The sequence below is a fragment of the Corvus moneduloides genome, chromosome 3 (assembly GCF_009650955.1).
Source record: "Corvus moneduloides isolate bCorMon1 chromosome 3, bCorMon1.pri, whole genome shotgun sequence".
NCBI classification, from domain to species: domain Eukaryota; kingdom Metazoa; phylum Chordata; class Aves; order Passeriformes; family Corvidae; genus Corvus; species Corvus moneduloides.
Window position 1 is genome coordinate 1827145 of NC_045478.1, and position 14192 is coordinate 1841336.

At 52.0% G+C, this 14192-nt stretch overlaps 2 protein-coding genes across 6 annotated transcripts in view; both read right to left on the minus strand.

Moving 5' to 3' along the window:
* ELP3 (elongator acetyltransferase complex subunit 3) overlaps positions 1-2040 on the minus strand; it is a 74797-nt gene extending 72757 nt beyond the window's left edge. For all 3 annotated transcript variants that reach the window (XM_032103566.1, XM_032103565.1, XM_032103567.1), the window contains exons 1-2: positions 1953-2040; positions 496-595 (exon numbers count right to left, since the gene is read on the minus strand). In XM_032103566.1, the coding sequence (XP_031959457.1) occupies positions 496-595; positions 1953-1980 (128 nt within the window). In that variant the 5' untranslated portion in view covers positions 1981-2040. The remainder of the gene's footprint in view (positions 1-495; positions 596-1952) is intronic.
* Positions 2041-5348: 3308 nt separating this feature from the next.
* Positions 5349-14192, minus strand: part of FBXO16 (F-box protein 16) — a 34419-nt gene continuing 25575 nt past the window's right edge. For all 3 annotated transcript variants that reach the window (XM_032103571.1, XM_032103570.1, XM_032103569.1), the window contains exons 8-9: positions 10592-10811; positions 5349-8044 (exon numbers count right to left, since the gene is read on the minus strand). In XM_032103571.1, coding sequence (XP_031959462.1) covers positions 7977-8044; positions 10592-10811 — 288 coding nt within the window. In that variant the 3' untranslated portion in view covers positions 5349-7976. The remainder of the gene's footprint in view (positions 8045-10591; positions 10812-14192) is intronic.

A 14192-nucleotide genomic window follows, 5' to 3' on the forward strand; every position in this document is an offset into this window, starting at 1 on the left:
GTGCAGGCTGCCAAGGCTCTGGCTTGTCGTTTTCCAGGGGTTTGACTCATGTGTTGAAGCCTTACACAGCCAGCCTATAGCTGAGCTCATCTCCAAGGCAATTCCTGGCAGGTATTTCCAACAAAAAGTTTAGGATGAAGCGGAAAAAGTGAGGCAAATTCAGGTTTTATTACCCCACATAAATAAAGGAGCAAGAAGTTTCTGTAAACAACAAGTTCATGTGTTGTTCAAGCCTAAAAAAATCTGATCGAATATTATTCCTACGTTAACATTTCCTTTTCCTGGTGGATTTGGGACTACTGAAGGATGGCAGTGAGAGTTTCTTGGAGTTTTTCAGCAATCCCACCCATTTTGGGACTCAGTAGCAAATCAGCCCAGAATTCCCTGATTTTATGATCAGAAAATGGGAGAGAAATGGTGTGAAAATGAAAGCTGGGTGTCACAGAAAGCACAGGATGTGCTCATCCCTGATGGATCAGCTCCAGAGGCACTCACTTGTTGAGATCCACATCTTTCCCTTGCTCGTGAGCCTCGAGGAGCTGCTTTATGATGTCAGCAATGGTCATCACCATCAGCTCGGCCTGGCTGAGCTCCCCTGGAACGGGAACAGAGCAACAACAGCGAGGAGTCAGAGATTTTCCCACCTGAGACAACCCAGGGGCACCTGCCCTCGATTCCTGTCACAGAACTGTGGAATGGTTTGAGTGGGAAGGGAATTTAAAGCTCGTCTCAATCCAAACCTGACACCTCCCACTGTCCCAGGCTGCTCCAAACCCTGCCCAACCCGGCCTTGGACACTGCCAGGGATCCAGGGGCAGCCACAGCTTCTCCGGGAATTCCATCCCAGGGCCTCCCCACCCTCCCACAGAACGTGGCAGGAGCGTTTCCTGTCGCCAACAACCTGCGTTCCCTAAAATCACAGAACCATGGAATGTTCTGGCTTGGAAGGGACCCGCCAGGATCATCCAGCCCAGCTCCTGGCCCTGCGCAGACACCCCGAAATTCCCACCCCGTGCATCCCCGAGAGCGTTGTCCAAACGCTCCTGGAGCTCTGGCAGCCTTGGGAACGTCACCATTCCCTGGGGAGCTGCTCCAGGGCCTGACCACCCTGTGGGGGAAGAACATTTTCCTAAAATCCAACCCAAACCTCCCTGGCACAGCTTCCTCAGCTATTCCCATCTGTTCTCTCTCTCTCTCTCTCTGCAGGGTTGGTCAGGCTGCTGCACCTTCTCTGCTGCCCAATATCCCGTTCCCAGTTTTTGTCCCACTCTGATTTAAGGGAAAAGCCCATTTAACACCGGGACTCCCCATTCTGCCCCCGGCAGTCAGCACAAGGCAAACTCCTGAGCACCACCGGGGTGCCCAGGGCTCCGCCTTCCCGGCAAAAACAGTGGGGAAAGCACCCCAAAGCCTCAGGAAGGTCGGGGCTGCCTCTTCAGCCCCTCCAAAACAACAGAAAGGGGCAAGGCCGACCTCGCGTTCCCACCGCACGCACACAGAGAATCAAGGAACGATTTAGGTTGGAAAAGTGCTCCAAAACCATCGAGTCCAACCATTCCCAGCACTGCCAAGGCCACCACTGACCCGTGTCCCCAAGTGCCACATCCACACGGCTTTTCAGTCCCTCCAGGGATGGAGACTCCAGCACTGCCCTGGGCAGCTGTGCCAGGGCTGGACAGCCCTTTAAGTGAAGAAATTCCTCTTAATATCCAACCTAAACCTCCCCTGGCACTATTGGGGGCCGTTCCCTCTCCTCCTGTCCCGGTTCCCCGGGAGCAGAGCCCGACCCCGCCTCAGCCGCCCCCTCCTGTCAGGGAAGCTGTGCAGAGCCAGGAGATCCCCCCTGAGCCTCCTTTTCTCCAGGCTGAGCCCCCTCCAGCTGCCTCATCTGCTCCTCCCCCAGCTCCATCCCCTCCCCGGACACGCTCCAGCCCCTCAGGGCTCTCTTTTACCTTTCCCATTTTTCCTTTTCTGCTTCATCCCGGCGGATCCCGCGGCCTATCCCACAGCTCTGCCGTAAAGCGACACCGCCCCGCGCCGTCGCGAAAGCGCCGTAAAGCGCCGGGAGGGCGGCACGACGGGTGAGGGGGGTGCAGTTCCGCCATCAACCACCGGGGGCAGCGCCGGGGACCCCCCCGGGTTTGGGGGGTTCTGGGGGTCCCCCCGGGGTTTTGGGGAGGGGGTTTGGGGTCCCCGGGTCCCCCTGCCCATGGCGTGCCCGGTGTGCAGTGTCCTCCGTTGAGATGCTCGGTTGGATGGTGTTTGTCGAGGCCGCGGTGTCAGGTGAATCCAGAGTCAGCTGGATCAAGGAATCGGTCAAGGAATCGATCAAGGAATCGATCAAGGAGTCATGGAATTAGGGAATCAAGGAATCAGGGGAATCACGGAATCACTAAACTGCAGCGTCAGAGGGTCACAGAGTCTCAGAACTGTAGCACGATGGAATCGTGGAATCACGGGATGGTGGAATCTCAAGAGTCACGGAGCCACAGAGTCAGAGCCACGAAATGATGGAATCACAGAGTCGCAGAATCCCAGAACTGTAGAATGATGGAATCACGGAGTCACAGTGTCAGAGAGTCACAGAGTCTCAGAACCACGGAGTGATGGAATCACAGAGTCTCAGAATCCATCACAGAATCCCAGAGTGATGGAATCACAGAATCTCAGAATTCGTCACAGAATCACAGAGTCATGGAACCCCCAAATTAAAAAATGATGGAATCACAGAGTTACGGAATTCCAGACTCACAAACCCGTGGAATGACAGAATTGCAGACCCACAGACTCACAGAACTAGAGAATCGGAGAATCAAGAGAATCACAGCATCATGGAGTCACCGACTCACGAAATCACGAAGCACAGACTCCCACAACCACAGAATCTCGGACTCACAGACCCCCAGAATCCCAGATTTACAGATTCTCAGAATCCCAGGATGGGTCGGGCTGGAAGGGACCACAGTGGGTCACTGGCAGGGCCATCCCAGAGCCCAGGGCACAGCTCTGGAATATCCCAGGGAGGAGACTCCTCACCCTCTCTGGTCTCTGGTGCTCGATCACTGCTCAGAGGGATTCCTGTGGAATTCCTGGCATCAGTTCCTGCCCGTTCCTCTGGTGCCATTGCTGGTGCCTGGAGCAGAGCCTGGGCCCTGCTCTGAGCCTCCCTGCACACAGGGACACCCCGGGATGGGGTCTCTTCCCAAGGCTGAGCAGCCCCAGCTCCCTCAGCCTTTCCTGGGCATGGAGAGCTCCAGGTCCTTCCCCATCTTCGCTGCCGGGCCTGCTCCAGGAGCTCCCTGCTGTCCTGACACAGCACTCCCGGGGTATAAGAACATCCTTATGGCTGTTCTTACAGGACAATTTCGGATTGATATTCCCAGTAGTGGGATCATCCTATTTCCCCGTTAGAATCCAGTTTTTCCCTGGGGTTTTCTTCCCCCTTCCCCCTTGCGCTGCGATCCCCCCCCCCCGAGGGATCTCCACACGGGCCCGAGGATGCCGCACCGCCTCAGCGCTAGATGGTAGCAAAACATCGGCTTCAGCAGGGAAAAACGGGCTGGGTTTTCCTGACAAAAGGCGGAAAATGCCTCCCGGAGACCCGCGGGATCTCGGGGAGTGCACGGAGGGGGGAGATGGGGATGGTGGGAGGGAGCAGCGAAGGGGAGCGGGGGGAAGAGGCTGAGGGGAAAGGGCGGCTCTGGGGGTCCCTGAAAGCAAAGGCAGCACGGCCGAGTGTGGGGCTGGATATTGGGAAAAGGTTCTTCCCCCGAAGGGTCGGGCACTGAACGGGATCCCCAGGGAATGGTGACATTCCCAAGGCTGCCAGAGCGCCAGGAGTGTTTGGACAACGCTCTCGGGGATGCACGGGGTGGGAATTTTGGGGTGTCTGCGCAGGGCCAGGGGTTGGATTTGATGATCCTGGTGGGTTTCTTCCCACTCAGGATTGTCCATGATTCCCTAAGTGTCACAGTGTCCTGTGCTCTCCTCCTTGGGAGGATTTGCAGACCCTAAAGCCCTCAGCAACCTGGAATAAACCCAAATCTGACCCTGTTTAAAGCAGGAGGTGGGACCGGAGGTCTCCTGGGGTCCCTTCCAGCCCAAATTCTGCAACGATCCTGTAAAATCAGCTCAGGATTCTTCCATGAATATCCAGTGACTTCTAAAACTCAGATGAGCTTCACCTTCTGGAGACAGGGATTTCCATGGCTGGACTACACCTTGTCTGGGGAACTGCCCTGCTGTTTGCCAGGGCCTTGCTCCCAAATCTTCTTGCTGGTGGCATCCCGGTCAGTCCCTGGATTTTGGTGGATCATGAACCTACCCATGAGCAGAGGGGAGATGCTGCCTGGATGGAAAACAGGACTGTGGAGGAGGAGAGAACAGGCAGCAAGGAAAAAACCACCGACTTACAGATAAAACAGCAGGGAGATGCTGGCAATGGCCACGTGACCTGCTCTGGGGATTTGTGGGATGGTAAAAAATCTCACAAAGAAAGAGTCTCACAAAAAAAAAGATGATTTTTCTTGGAAAACCTTTGGATCCAGGGGCTGTTCTGAGGATTTTTGGCACCACTCTCATGACTGGGGTGTGCCTGGGGGCTGAAGGGCTTGCAGGGAGGGAAAAGGGCACGAGGAAAGAGCTCTTCCCACCGGGTGGGATGACTTAAAAGGCAGCCAGAGCCTGCTCTGGTGCCTGAGGATGGCACGAGGGTGTCTGGAAATCAGATCCTGGGATGGAACAGGTTGAAATAGGGTTGAAACCATCCGCTCCCACTTCTGCCTGCTGGGCCTTTTGGAGAGCTGAGCTGAGTCTCCTTCCTACAGGATGTGCTGGGAGTGCCCTGCGATGCCCGGACCTGTTCTTGGCCTGGGATTTTACCTCCCCCGGGGTCTCCCGAGCCTCCTGTGCCAACCAACAGTTTCTCCATGGTCTGGGAGGTGGCTGTGCTTCCCCCCAGACCTTTATCTTCTGCCCTCCCCTCTCCCAAATCTATTCCAGCAGCTGCTGTGCCTTGGGATGTTCCAGGCGGATCAAATTGGATTTCAAACCCGTTCCCATATCCCTGATGGGTCGGAACATTCCAGCAGGGGCGAGGAGGTGGATTTCAAACCCGTTCCCATATCCCTGATGGGTCTGAACATTCCAGCAGGGGCGAGGAGGTGGATTTCAAACCCGTTCCCATATCCCTGATGGGTCTGAACATTCCAGCAGGGACGAGGAGGTGGATTTCAAACCTGTTCCCATATCCCTGTTCCTCCCTAAAAACAATTCCTCACACCCTCATCTCAGCCTTGGAGCTGAGCCGTGCTCTCTGCTCGTTATCAGCTTCATCCACTGATTACAGCAACTTTTTATCTTGCATTTATTTCCTCTCACTGGCTGCTCTCCCTTTCCCACAGGGTCTCCGCGCTCTTCCAGCACCATCCATTAACCCTTTATCCCTCCAACGCCGCTGCTGAGACTTTGCTCTCCTCCTGCTCCCACTTCCCTGGCAGCAGCTCACGTTCCCTCGTCTTCCACCTCTCCACACGAGTTGGGCATTTCCAAAAATCCTCCAGCTGTGCTCCCACCCGCAGCTCCCGTCCTCAGAAGTTACACATTTTCCTTTCCCCGAGTTCCTGCTTCTTTAGCTCAGAATAATTAGGAAAACTTCATTTTGGCCCCGAAGCCAAACTCCGGTACCGAACTCTTGCCCTTCCTCCGGGGCAAGGAACACCAGGGAAGCGCAGGTGGAGTTTTGGGATAGCAGAGCTCCAGTCAGAGGCAGTCTGGCGTGTTTGGGTTTGTTCCCCACATCTGAGCGGGGCTGTAGCCCAGGGCTCGCATTCTCATGTCGCTGCTGCCGCGGCTGCTGCAATTCAGACGCTGCTGATTCATTGGCCCCTGGGCTTTCAAAGGTGCCTTTAATCAGAGGCTGGGGCTGCTTCCAGTCGTGCAGGACCTGGAAACGCCGAGCGGGGCAGGGAAATGCGCATCTCCGAGGGCACAGCTGTAGTTTGGCGATCTCTTATCAGCGTTATCTGGGAATTCGCTCTGAAGTGGGACAAGGACCCTCTGCCTGTGCCCATCACCAGCCCCAGGCACTCGGTTTTGCCCCAGGGGGTGGCACAGGCAGCTGATGGAGGTTTTTTTTTTTTCTCTTCATTTCAAATTCTGGCCCATTTGGTGACCTCAGGAATGATGTTCAGTATGTTTACGTACAGCGTAAGTATACAGGATTTTATTCTGATTAACAGGGGGTGCATTCTGTAGGTCTGCTGGTATTCCAGGGATAATTGACTTAACACATTCCTGGGCATTCGTATTTATTATTTTACAGCATCATAAATACAAAAAAAATTACAAATCAGAGAAGGTTTAAGCTTTAAAATGTGCAGTGAGCACTTAAAATATGATCTAACACCGCAAAGGCACAGTGCCTCTCCAAGACTCACCTCCAAGACCACTCAGATCCTGGGAATTGTACAATTCCAGGGGATACTGATGGGAAGAGAGAAACCACTGCTGCAGGGTTACATCATTTCCATGTTTGTAACATGGATCTGACCTCAGCTGCTGCCTAATGGAAGCCAAAAGAAGCTTGGATTTAAGAAGCCAAGGAAGCACCCATGGAGCAATCATTTAACTTGGTTTCCTAGGGAAAAAAAAACTGGTGAGGAGAGATTTGCAATTCCGGGGAACGGTGCTGATGAATATTTTGGATGGGGTTTGCTCCACCTCACTTTAAATGCTCAAAATTTCGCTTCCTTAATCAAAATTCATCAGTCTGGTCTTCTGCATAATCAACAGATCCGAAGATAATTCCCACCTGCAAGTTCCTGGCTGATTTTTTTGGGAGGCAACGGCTCGGACTCATCAGCTCTTAGGCCTTCCAAGCACCCAGGAAAACCAGAAAAAGGAAAAACCCCAAAGTCTGGGAGAGGGAGATGCACTGAGTTGTCAAACCAGTGATTCGGAGCTGGAATTCACGTGTTCCCATGGGAAAGAGTCTCCCCCTGGATGCTCTCCATCCATGGGATGCCGTGCCCGGTGCCTGGTGTTGCGAAAACCCCGGAAACCCTCCAGTGACACAGAATAATCTGCTCTCAGAGCAGAAGTTTGCTCCTCATCCGTGCTGAAAGGGCCTCGAGTTGCCCCATGGGAAGATTAGGTTGGACATAAGGAACAATTTCTTCATGGAAAGGGTTGGAAAGCGCTGAATGGAGTCGCCATTCCTGGGAGCGCCCAAAAAACCTGTGGATATGGCCCCTGTGGACGTGGTTTAAGGACTATGGGTGTGGTGCTGCATTTGATGATCTAAAAAGTCTTTTCCAACCTTAATTCTGGGATTCCGTGCTTGGTGGCTGGGATTTCTTTGGAAATGTGATTTTTGTCCATAAATGCTGAGGATTCCTGTGCATGCCATGATTTTTCCCAATGAATGGAAAGGTTCCGTTTCGTCCCAGCTCTCTGGGATGAGTTACAGCTGCTGTGCTTTCAGTCCCCTTATCCTTAAAAGCTGCTCTTTGTTCCGTTTCCTGGGAATTCCCCAAACTGCGGAAAAGCCCAAAGAGAGAGAGAGAGAGAGCGCACGGGATTCCCAATCTCTTCAGTGATCAATTCCAGCTCCCCATGGATCCGTGTACAAGAGAGTGGGATTTGATTTCCTTCTCAGGACCACGATGGAAAAGGTGGAATTCCTTTGTTTAACATGAGAAAGGAATTCTGTCTCCAGCACATCCCTAACCAGGTTGTCCTTGGAGCGTTTCCCCTGACTCTCCTTTCTCCCGTGCTTTTCCCTTGCACTCTCTGGTGCTTCCTGGTTGGAAGTCCTGCCGTGTTTTCCAGAATCCATAAGGAAAAGGGAATGTCGCACCAGTGACAGGAAAACAGGTTCCGATCCCAAAGCGCAGCAGAGGCATCCCCGTTGTTTCCCCAGTGCCAGGTGGATGAATTCCCGTTCTGCTGGAATGAAGGATACTCTGGGTCCTCCCTTACTCCGTGTCAGATCCTTGGTTGGATGAAGGAATGTGCCAGGGCTGAGCCTCAAACAGAGGAGGTGCTGCATGAGAGAGAAATAGGAAGAATCAGATAAATTTAGAGAACTCCGATTGACTTAGAGAATTCCGATTCTAAACGTATTTAAGTGCTCGGCCAATTCTTAGGATTTTTGTGACATTTAATACCTCAAACACCTTCCCAAATCTGGATTGAGTGGGAAGGTTATTCCCGCTCGTGATCTCATTATAGGGAAGAGAATCATCAATCAGAACATTTTTCCTTTTCCTATCCCTTCCTGACAATCTGCAAACACGCTCTGGCAAAGCCCAGCTGGAGCAGGATCCAGAGGTGGGATGTTTCCCTTGGGAAAAGCCTGGCAGAGTTCACAAAGGTCCGGGAGAGGTCACTGAAGGAATCACGATAGGATTTGTCTCTCTCTGATACAACAAACCCCAAAACACGGTTTTGCCCTGTGAAATCGCCCCTAATCCAGGTGCAATCCCTCAGGGATGATTCCCCTCGGGGTGCTGTACACAGCAGTGGTGTGGGTAAGTTCTTTCCCCACTCACCCCTTCCTCTTCCACAGTTTGTCATTTTCCTGGGTGCATCCGGGATTGGATTTGGCCCATCCTGGCGTGTCCCGGTATCCCCCACCAGTATGGCCCCGTTAACAGTCCCTGGGAGGTCACATCCCTGCAGGAATTCCCTGGTCTCCCACATCCTCTCTGACAGCACTGAACCTCCCCTCATGGAGAAGTTCAGAGACTTAAACACCTTCTCCCCATTCCCAGCGCCTCCGGAGCCGAGGGACACATTCCCGGGAGGCCACCACACCAGAATTCCCTGGATTCTCTGGAATGACCAAAGCCAAGGCCCAGATCCTACACTAAACTCTGCATGACTTGGCCCCGGCCCAGCCTACAACATTCCCATGGCTCTTTCCGCGCCGTGGGATTCCAGGATCAGGGTCCTGTTTTATGGAATCCTTCAGCACCGGGAGGGAATGGGACTCTCCAGCCTGATCCCGGTGTTTTTATGGCCAGGATGCATTCACGTTCTGCTCCCTACTTGTGTTTTCCTTAGGCCTCGCTCATGGAACCACGGAGTTGTTGAGGTTGGAGAAGCATTCCAAGATCATCCAGTCCAACCATCCCCCAGCACTGCCAAGGCCACCGCTGATCCATGTCCCCAGGTGCCACATCCACATGGATTTTCAATCCCTCCAGGAGTGGGGGCTCTGCCAGTGCCCTGGGCAGCTGTGCCAGGGCTGGACAATCCTTCCAGTGAAGGAATTTTTCCTAATATCAAATCTAAATCCAATCCCTAATCCAACCCAATTTAAGCATTCCAGTGCTGTCCTGATGTATCATCCCTCGTCTGTGATTAGCTCCTTTCTTTCCTCACAAGGATTTGGGATCACCGGTTTGCCCTGTGGAGATTAACCTATGGATCTGCTAAAAATGCAATGTTTGGGAGATCCAAAGGGAGCTGGAGGTCTCCACGTGTTCCACCATCTCCCATCTAGATGAGATCAATAATTACCAGATAATCATTGACCTGGAGGAGCTCCCATCACTCTACCCCTGTGTCTTTCCTAAAATCCCAACAGTATTCCATCAAAGTCCTCTTTTCCTTTGCTCACTCCAGGTTCTTCACCATTTTTGCACAAGAAACCACCAGGGCTCACAGACTGGAACCCTCACGGTGACGACCCCGATGTGAACCACCAGGACTTCCCAAAGACCCCAAAGAGGCTTTCCCAGCAGGCTCCTGACACTGAGGAGCTTCAGGATGTGCCATGAAGGGTTTCCAAACCCAACCCCAGACTGAAATGGCCTCAAATTGTTTGGGATTGTGTCATTCCGGCTCCTTATTTTTGGGAGGCATTCCTGGAGTTCCCAGCTGTTGTTTGTTTCCCTGGAGTTCATTGCTTGGCCCTGGAATTTGCTGGATGCTCTGGTTCCCAACCCAACCACTTCAGCTCTTCCTGGATCCTCTCCAGGACTTGGATTTTGGACAGAGCCCACTCACACATCTGCTCTGGGATCTCTTGCTCTGCCACGGAGTGCTGGTGAGTCCAGCCCACGTGTTCCATCCCGCGGTGACAGTGGTGACAAACAGGGGGATTGGGAAGTGCTGGATGTGACATCTCCGGCCACGTGTTCTCTGTTGGTGCAGCAAATCCCTGTCCTCTGGATTCCCAACACCCATAGCCCTGCCCTCCACCCCCTGAGAGGGGCTCCAGGAGAGCTGGAGAGGGACTTGGGATAAAGGATGGAGGGACTGGACACAGGGAATGGCTTCCCACTGGGAAAGGGGAGCTTGGGGTGGGATTTTGGGAAGGAATTCTTGGCTGGGAGGGGAGGGACTGGGCTGGAATTCCCAGAGGAGCTGTGGCTGCCCCTGGATCCCTGACAGTGTCCAAGGAAAGGCTGGACAGGGCTTGGAGCAACCTGGGATAGTGGGAGGTGTCCCCGGCCATGGCAGGGGGTGAAATGAGATGATTTTTAAAGTCCCTTCCCAGCCAAACCATTCCAAGATTTTATGATTCCATGATTTGGATGTTGTCTCCAGAACAGCCTCCCCAGGGACAGGACCTCACACTCACATGGGGACCTGGTGCCCATCCTGGTGCCATCTCCAGTTCCTCTCTCCCGTGGTTTTGGAGCTCGGAAGGGTCCCGGCCGGATCCCGGCGTTCCAGCGGGAGCTCTGGACCAGGGCCTTGGCTGCTGCCTTGGAGGGCAAGTTCCCAGTTTGCTGAGGTGTGGCCCAGCTGGGACGAACTGGTGGCTTTGGGAGAGATTCGAGATCGGCACAAAGTGACAACTGGGAAGAGAGAAGAGAAAAGAGAAGAGAAGAGAAGAGAAGAGAAGAGAAGAGAAGAGAAGAGAAGAGAAGAAGAGAAATCATCATCCCAACAGCTTCAGAGGGACTGAAAACATTGGAATCCACTGAGAAATTCTATACATTCTATGAATTTTATCCCCAAATGATAGTCCTAAAAACCACAACCATAATCTCCTTTTTCTGAGCTGTGCTGTGGTCTAAATTTACCTGAAGGACAGAAGGACCCAATTAGAAATTGATGCCAGCGAAGCTAAACCCGCATTAATTAATTCTCCACATTAATTAATATGTTAATGCCCGAATTCTCCCCTGTGCACGCGGCTGGGACTGATCCCAGTCTCGCTCAGTGCTTGAAGACTCAAAAGGATGAAGTTTATTTCAACATAACCAGGATAAAAATTAAGCAAAAAAAAAAAAAATCTCTCAACAACCCACTTTATTCCTTGAGAAAGATCCCAAAAAATTCAAAAAACCCTCAGGTCCTGGAAAAAGAACAGTTCCGAGTTTTTTTTGGACTGACCCAAATTATTTGGTAAGAATAGAGAACAAACGTTATTATGTCAACTCGAGAGAATTCCAAATAAGCTTTACAGAATATAAACACACATTGCCCAGGACCAGGTGCTGGGAATCCTGGATTTCCCTGTAGGCTATTCCCACCTCTTGGAAATGGGATTTTTTTACTCAGAACATCAATTCCCTGTAAATATGTCATGGAAAAAAATGCATTCCTGCCTTCAGATCCTTCAATCTCATTACCCTGGGACACAGCCAGGGAGGCAGGAATGACTGATCCTGTCAAAAAGATGTTATTTAGTGAGGACTAAAACTAATTTGGGAGCAGCTGTGAGGGTGGGGCAGTGTCTGGAGCAGACAAAGGCAGACCCAGCCCCTCACTGCTGACGTTGACCAATCCAGTTTCGCCTTCCCCATAAAATATCTGGGAATTTGCTGGGAAGGACTCGTGGGGAGGGCACTGGTGTGGCAGCAGTGAGACCTTGGGCTCCGAAATCACGGCTCTCAGCTGGAGTGGCATCCTTGGAGTATCCTTAGAGCATTTCCCTGGATAAAGAGAGGCCAGGAATTGCCTCCCGCCTGCACGGACCTGGGGGTGTGCAGAGTGTGGCCCTTCATTCAGAGACCTCATTAACTTAATTCACTGTAATTTACTCTTTCGTGTAATTGGGCCAATTGACTTTCATTTCTTCCAAATGAAGAGCGAGCCTGGTCACATTTTCTGCTTTCTGTGATTAGTAATAAACTCCAAACCCTCCCAGCTTTACTCGGGGAGAACTCATTCACCCCATGCAAACGTGGAGCCAGTGGATGTCCCCTTAATTAGGTGTTTATGCTCATTTTGGTGCGCTCTGGTTGAGCCTCCTGAGCTGGGAGCTCCATGTAAAAACCCCTTTTATATTTTTATTTATTATTTTATTTTATTTATTATTTTATTTATATTTTATATTCCGGCTGTTGGCTGGAATATTCTTTATTCTCACCTACGGTCTGCACTGGGATCATTGATCTATTTCAGGGTTTCATTTTAATCTGACCCGGTGTTTGCTCGCCTTGGGTGTTTATTCTTTCATCCTGGGCTATTCTTCTTCTGAGGATTTGCTGAAAGATTTGCACATTAAGCCTCTTTATTTAGGCTTGATTAAATAGGAGCCTTTCTAAAGGTCTTCATTTCAGCCAGGTTTCCCAATGCTGCCTTTAATAAATGGAAATTAATTCTGGGTTATTCCTAGAGAATTCTATTTATTTATTTTTTTTACTTACTTATTTCCCTATGCATCAGCCTGGTTTAAGCTCAGCTTTATTGTCTTTAGTGCTGCGCTCATTTGTGGCTGGAGCAGCAACAGGTTTGTACAAGAGGATAAAAAACTCAGCTCTTCTACTGACACGGGGACAACTCCAAAATCGGGAGGGATCCAGGACTTTTTCCAACATAAAAGGTTTAGGGAAGACCCTGAGGGGCTGGAGCCTGTCCAGGGAAGGGAACAGAGCTGGGGAAGGGTTTGCAGCACCAGGAGCGGCTGAGGGAGCTGGGAAAGGGGCTCAGCCTGGAGAAAAGGAGGCTCCAGAGGGAATTTTCCTCTCTGGAATTCCCAGATAGGAGGAGGCAGCCAGGTGGGATCAGGATTTCTCCCAGGGAACAGGGACAGGGTGAGAGGGAACAGCCTTAAATTATGCCAGGGGAGGTTCAGGTTGGATATTGGGAACAATTCCTGCCTGGAAAGGGCTGTCCAGCCCTGGCACAGCTGCCCAGGGCAGGGATGGAGTCCCCATCCCTGGAGGGATTGAAAATCCCTATGGAAGTGGCACCTGGGGACACAGCTCAGTGCTGGCCTCGGCAGTGCTGGGGGATGGTTGGACTCGATGATCTTGAGGATCTTTTCCAACCTCAGCAATTCCATGATTCTCCCATTTTATATCAGTCAAATGCTTCCTGATTGGGGTTGCAGGTCAATTAACTTTGAAGAACACGTAAGTTTCCTAAAATCCGGGGAGAGAAAATCAAATTCACCTATTTTTACTGAGATTCTTTCACTTCTGGCCTGGCAATAAAACAGCTTGGAGTTGGGAAGGGGAAGTTGTGGTGGGATGAACCCGTGTGAGACGCTCCGACCTCCAGAGCGCCAACTGTGAGGCAGAGGCTGAATAATGATATTTTCTGTTCTTCAGCAGTGCCAGAATCAATTTCCTTGCCCACAGGCTGTATTTGGGTCAGGAGGATGCCTCCCCATCTGGGAGACAATGCCTCTCTTTCATGTAACCCTCCTTTAGCTCCACTCCCAGGCATTCCCTGGCTTCCAGGGCTCCGGGAACACCAGGTCTGCTCCCAGAACCCCCGACACGCTCGTGAGCACGGCCTTCTCCTGGCAGTTGTTTGTTGCCATCTCCACAGAACCCGTGGAGCTCTCTGGAATGACTTCCCTGAGCTCCTCGCGTGGGAGGATGCCCTATTGCAGCAGCCCCGGGCACAATGAGCCCTCAGTGTTGAGATTTGGGGCTGCTTTGCTCGGGCTCAGGGCACGGAGGATGAACGAACGTCAAACTGCGGCGATCCAGAGTCGTGAAACTTTGTGTTGTGAGGGAACTGTGCCAGCGCTTTGTAAAAAGCATGGAAAGGGATTTTTGAGATAGTCAGGAGAGGGAGGAGCGGATAACAGGGGCACTGTCTCTGCACAGACACTGCTGCCCCTTTCCCACCGCCAGCGGCGTCTGGGATGCGGCGAGATTCCCTCAGAGCAGCCAGCCGTGGGGGAGGCTTTGTGTCCTCCTCCTGCCCAGGTGTCCTCTCAGCAGCTCTTTCCTGAGGGAAAAACTCCGAGCTCCAACATTCCTGGGGGTGCCTGA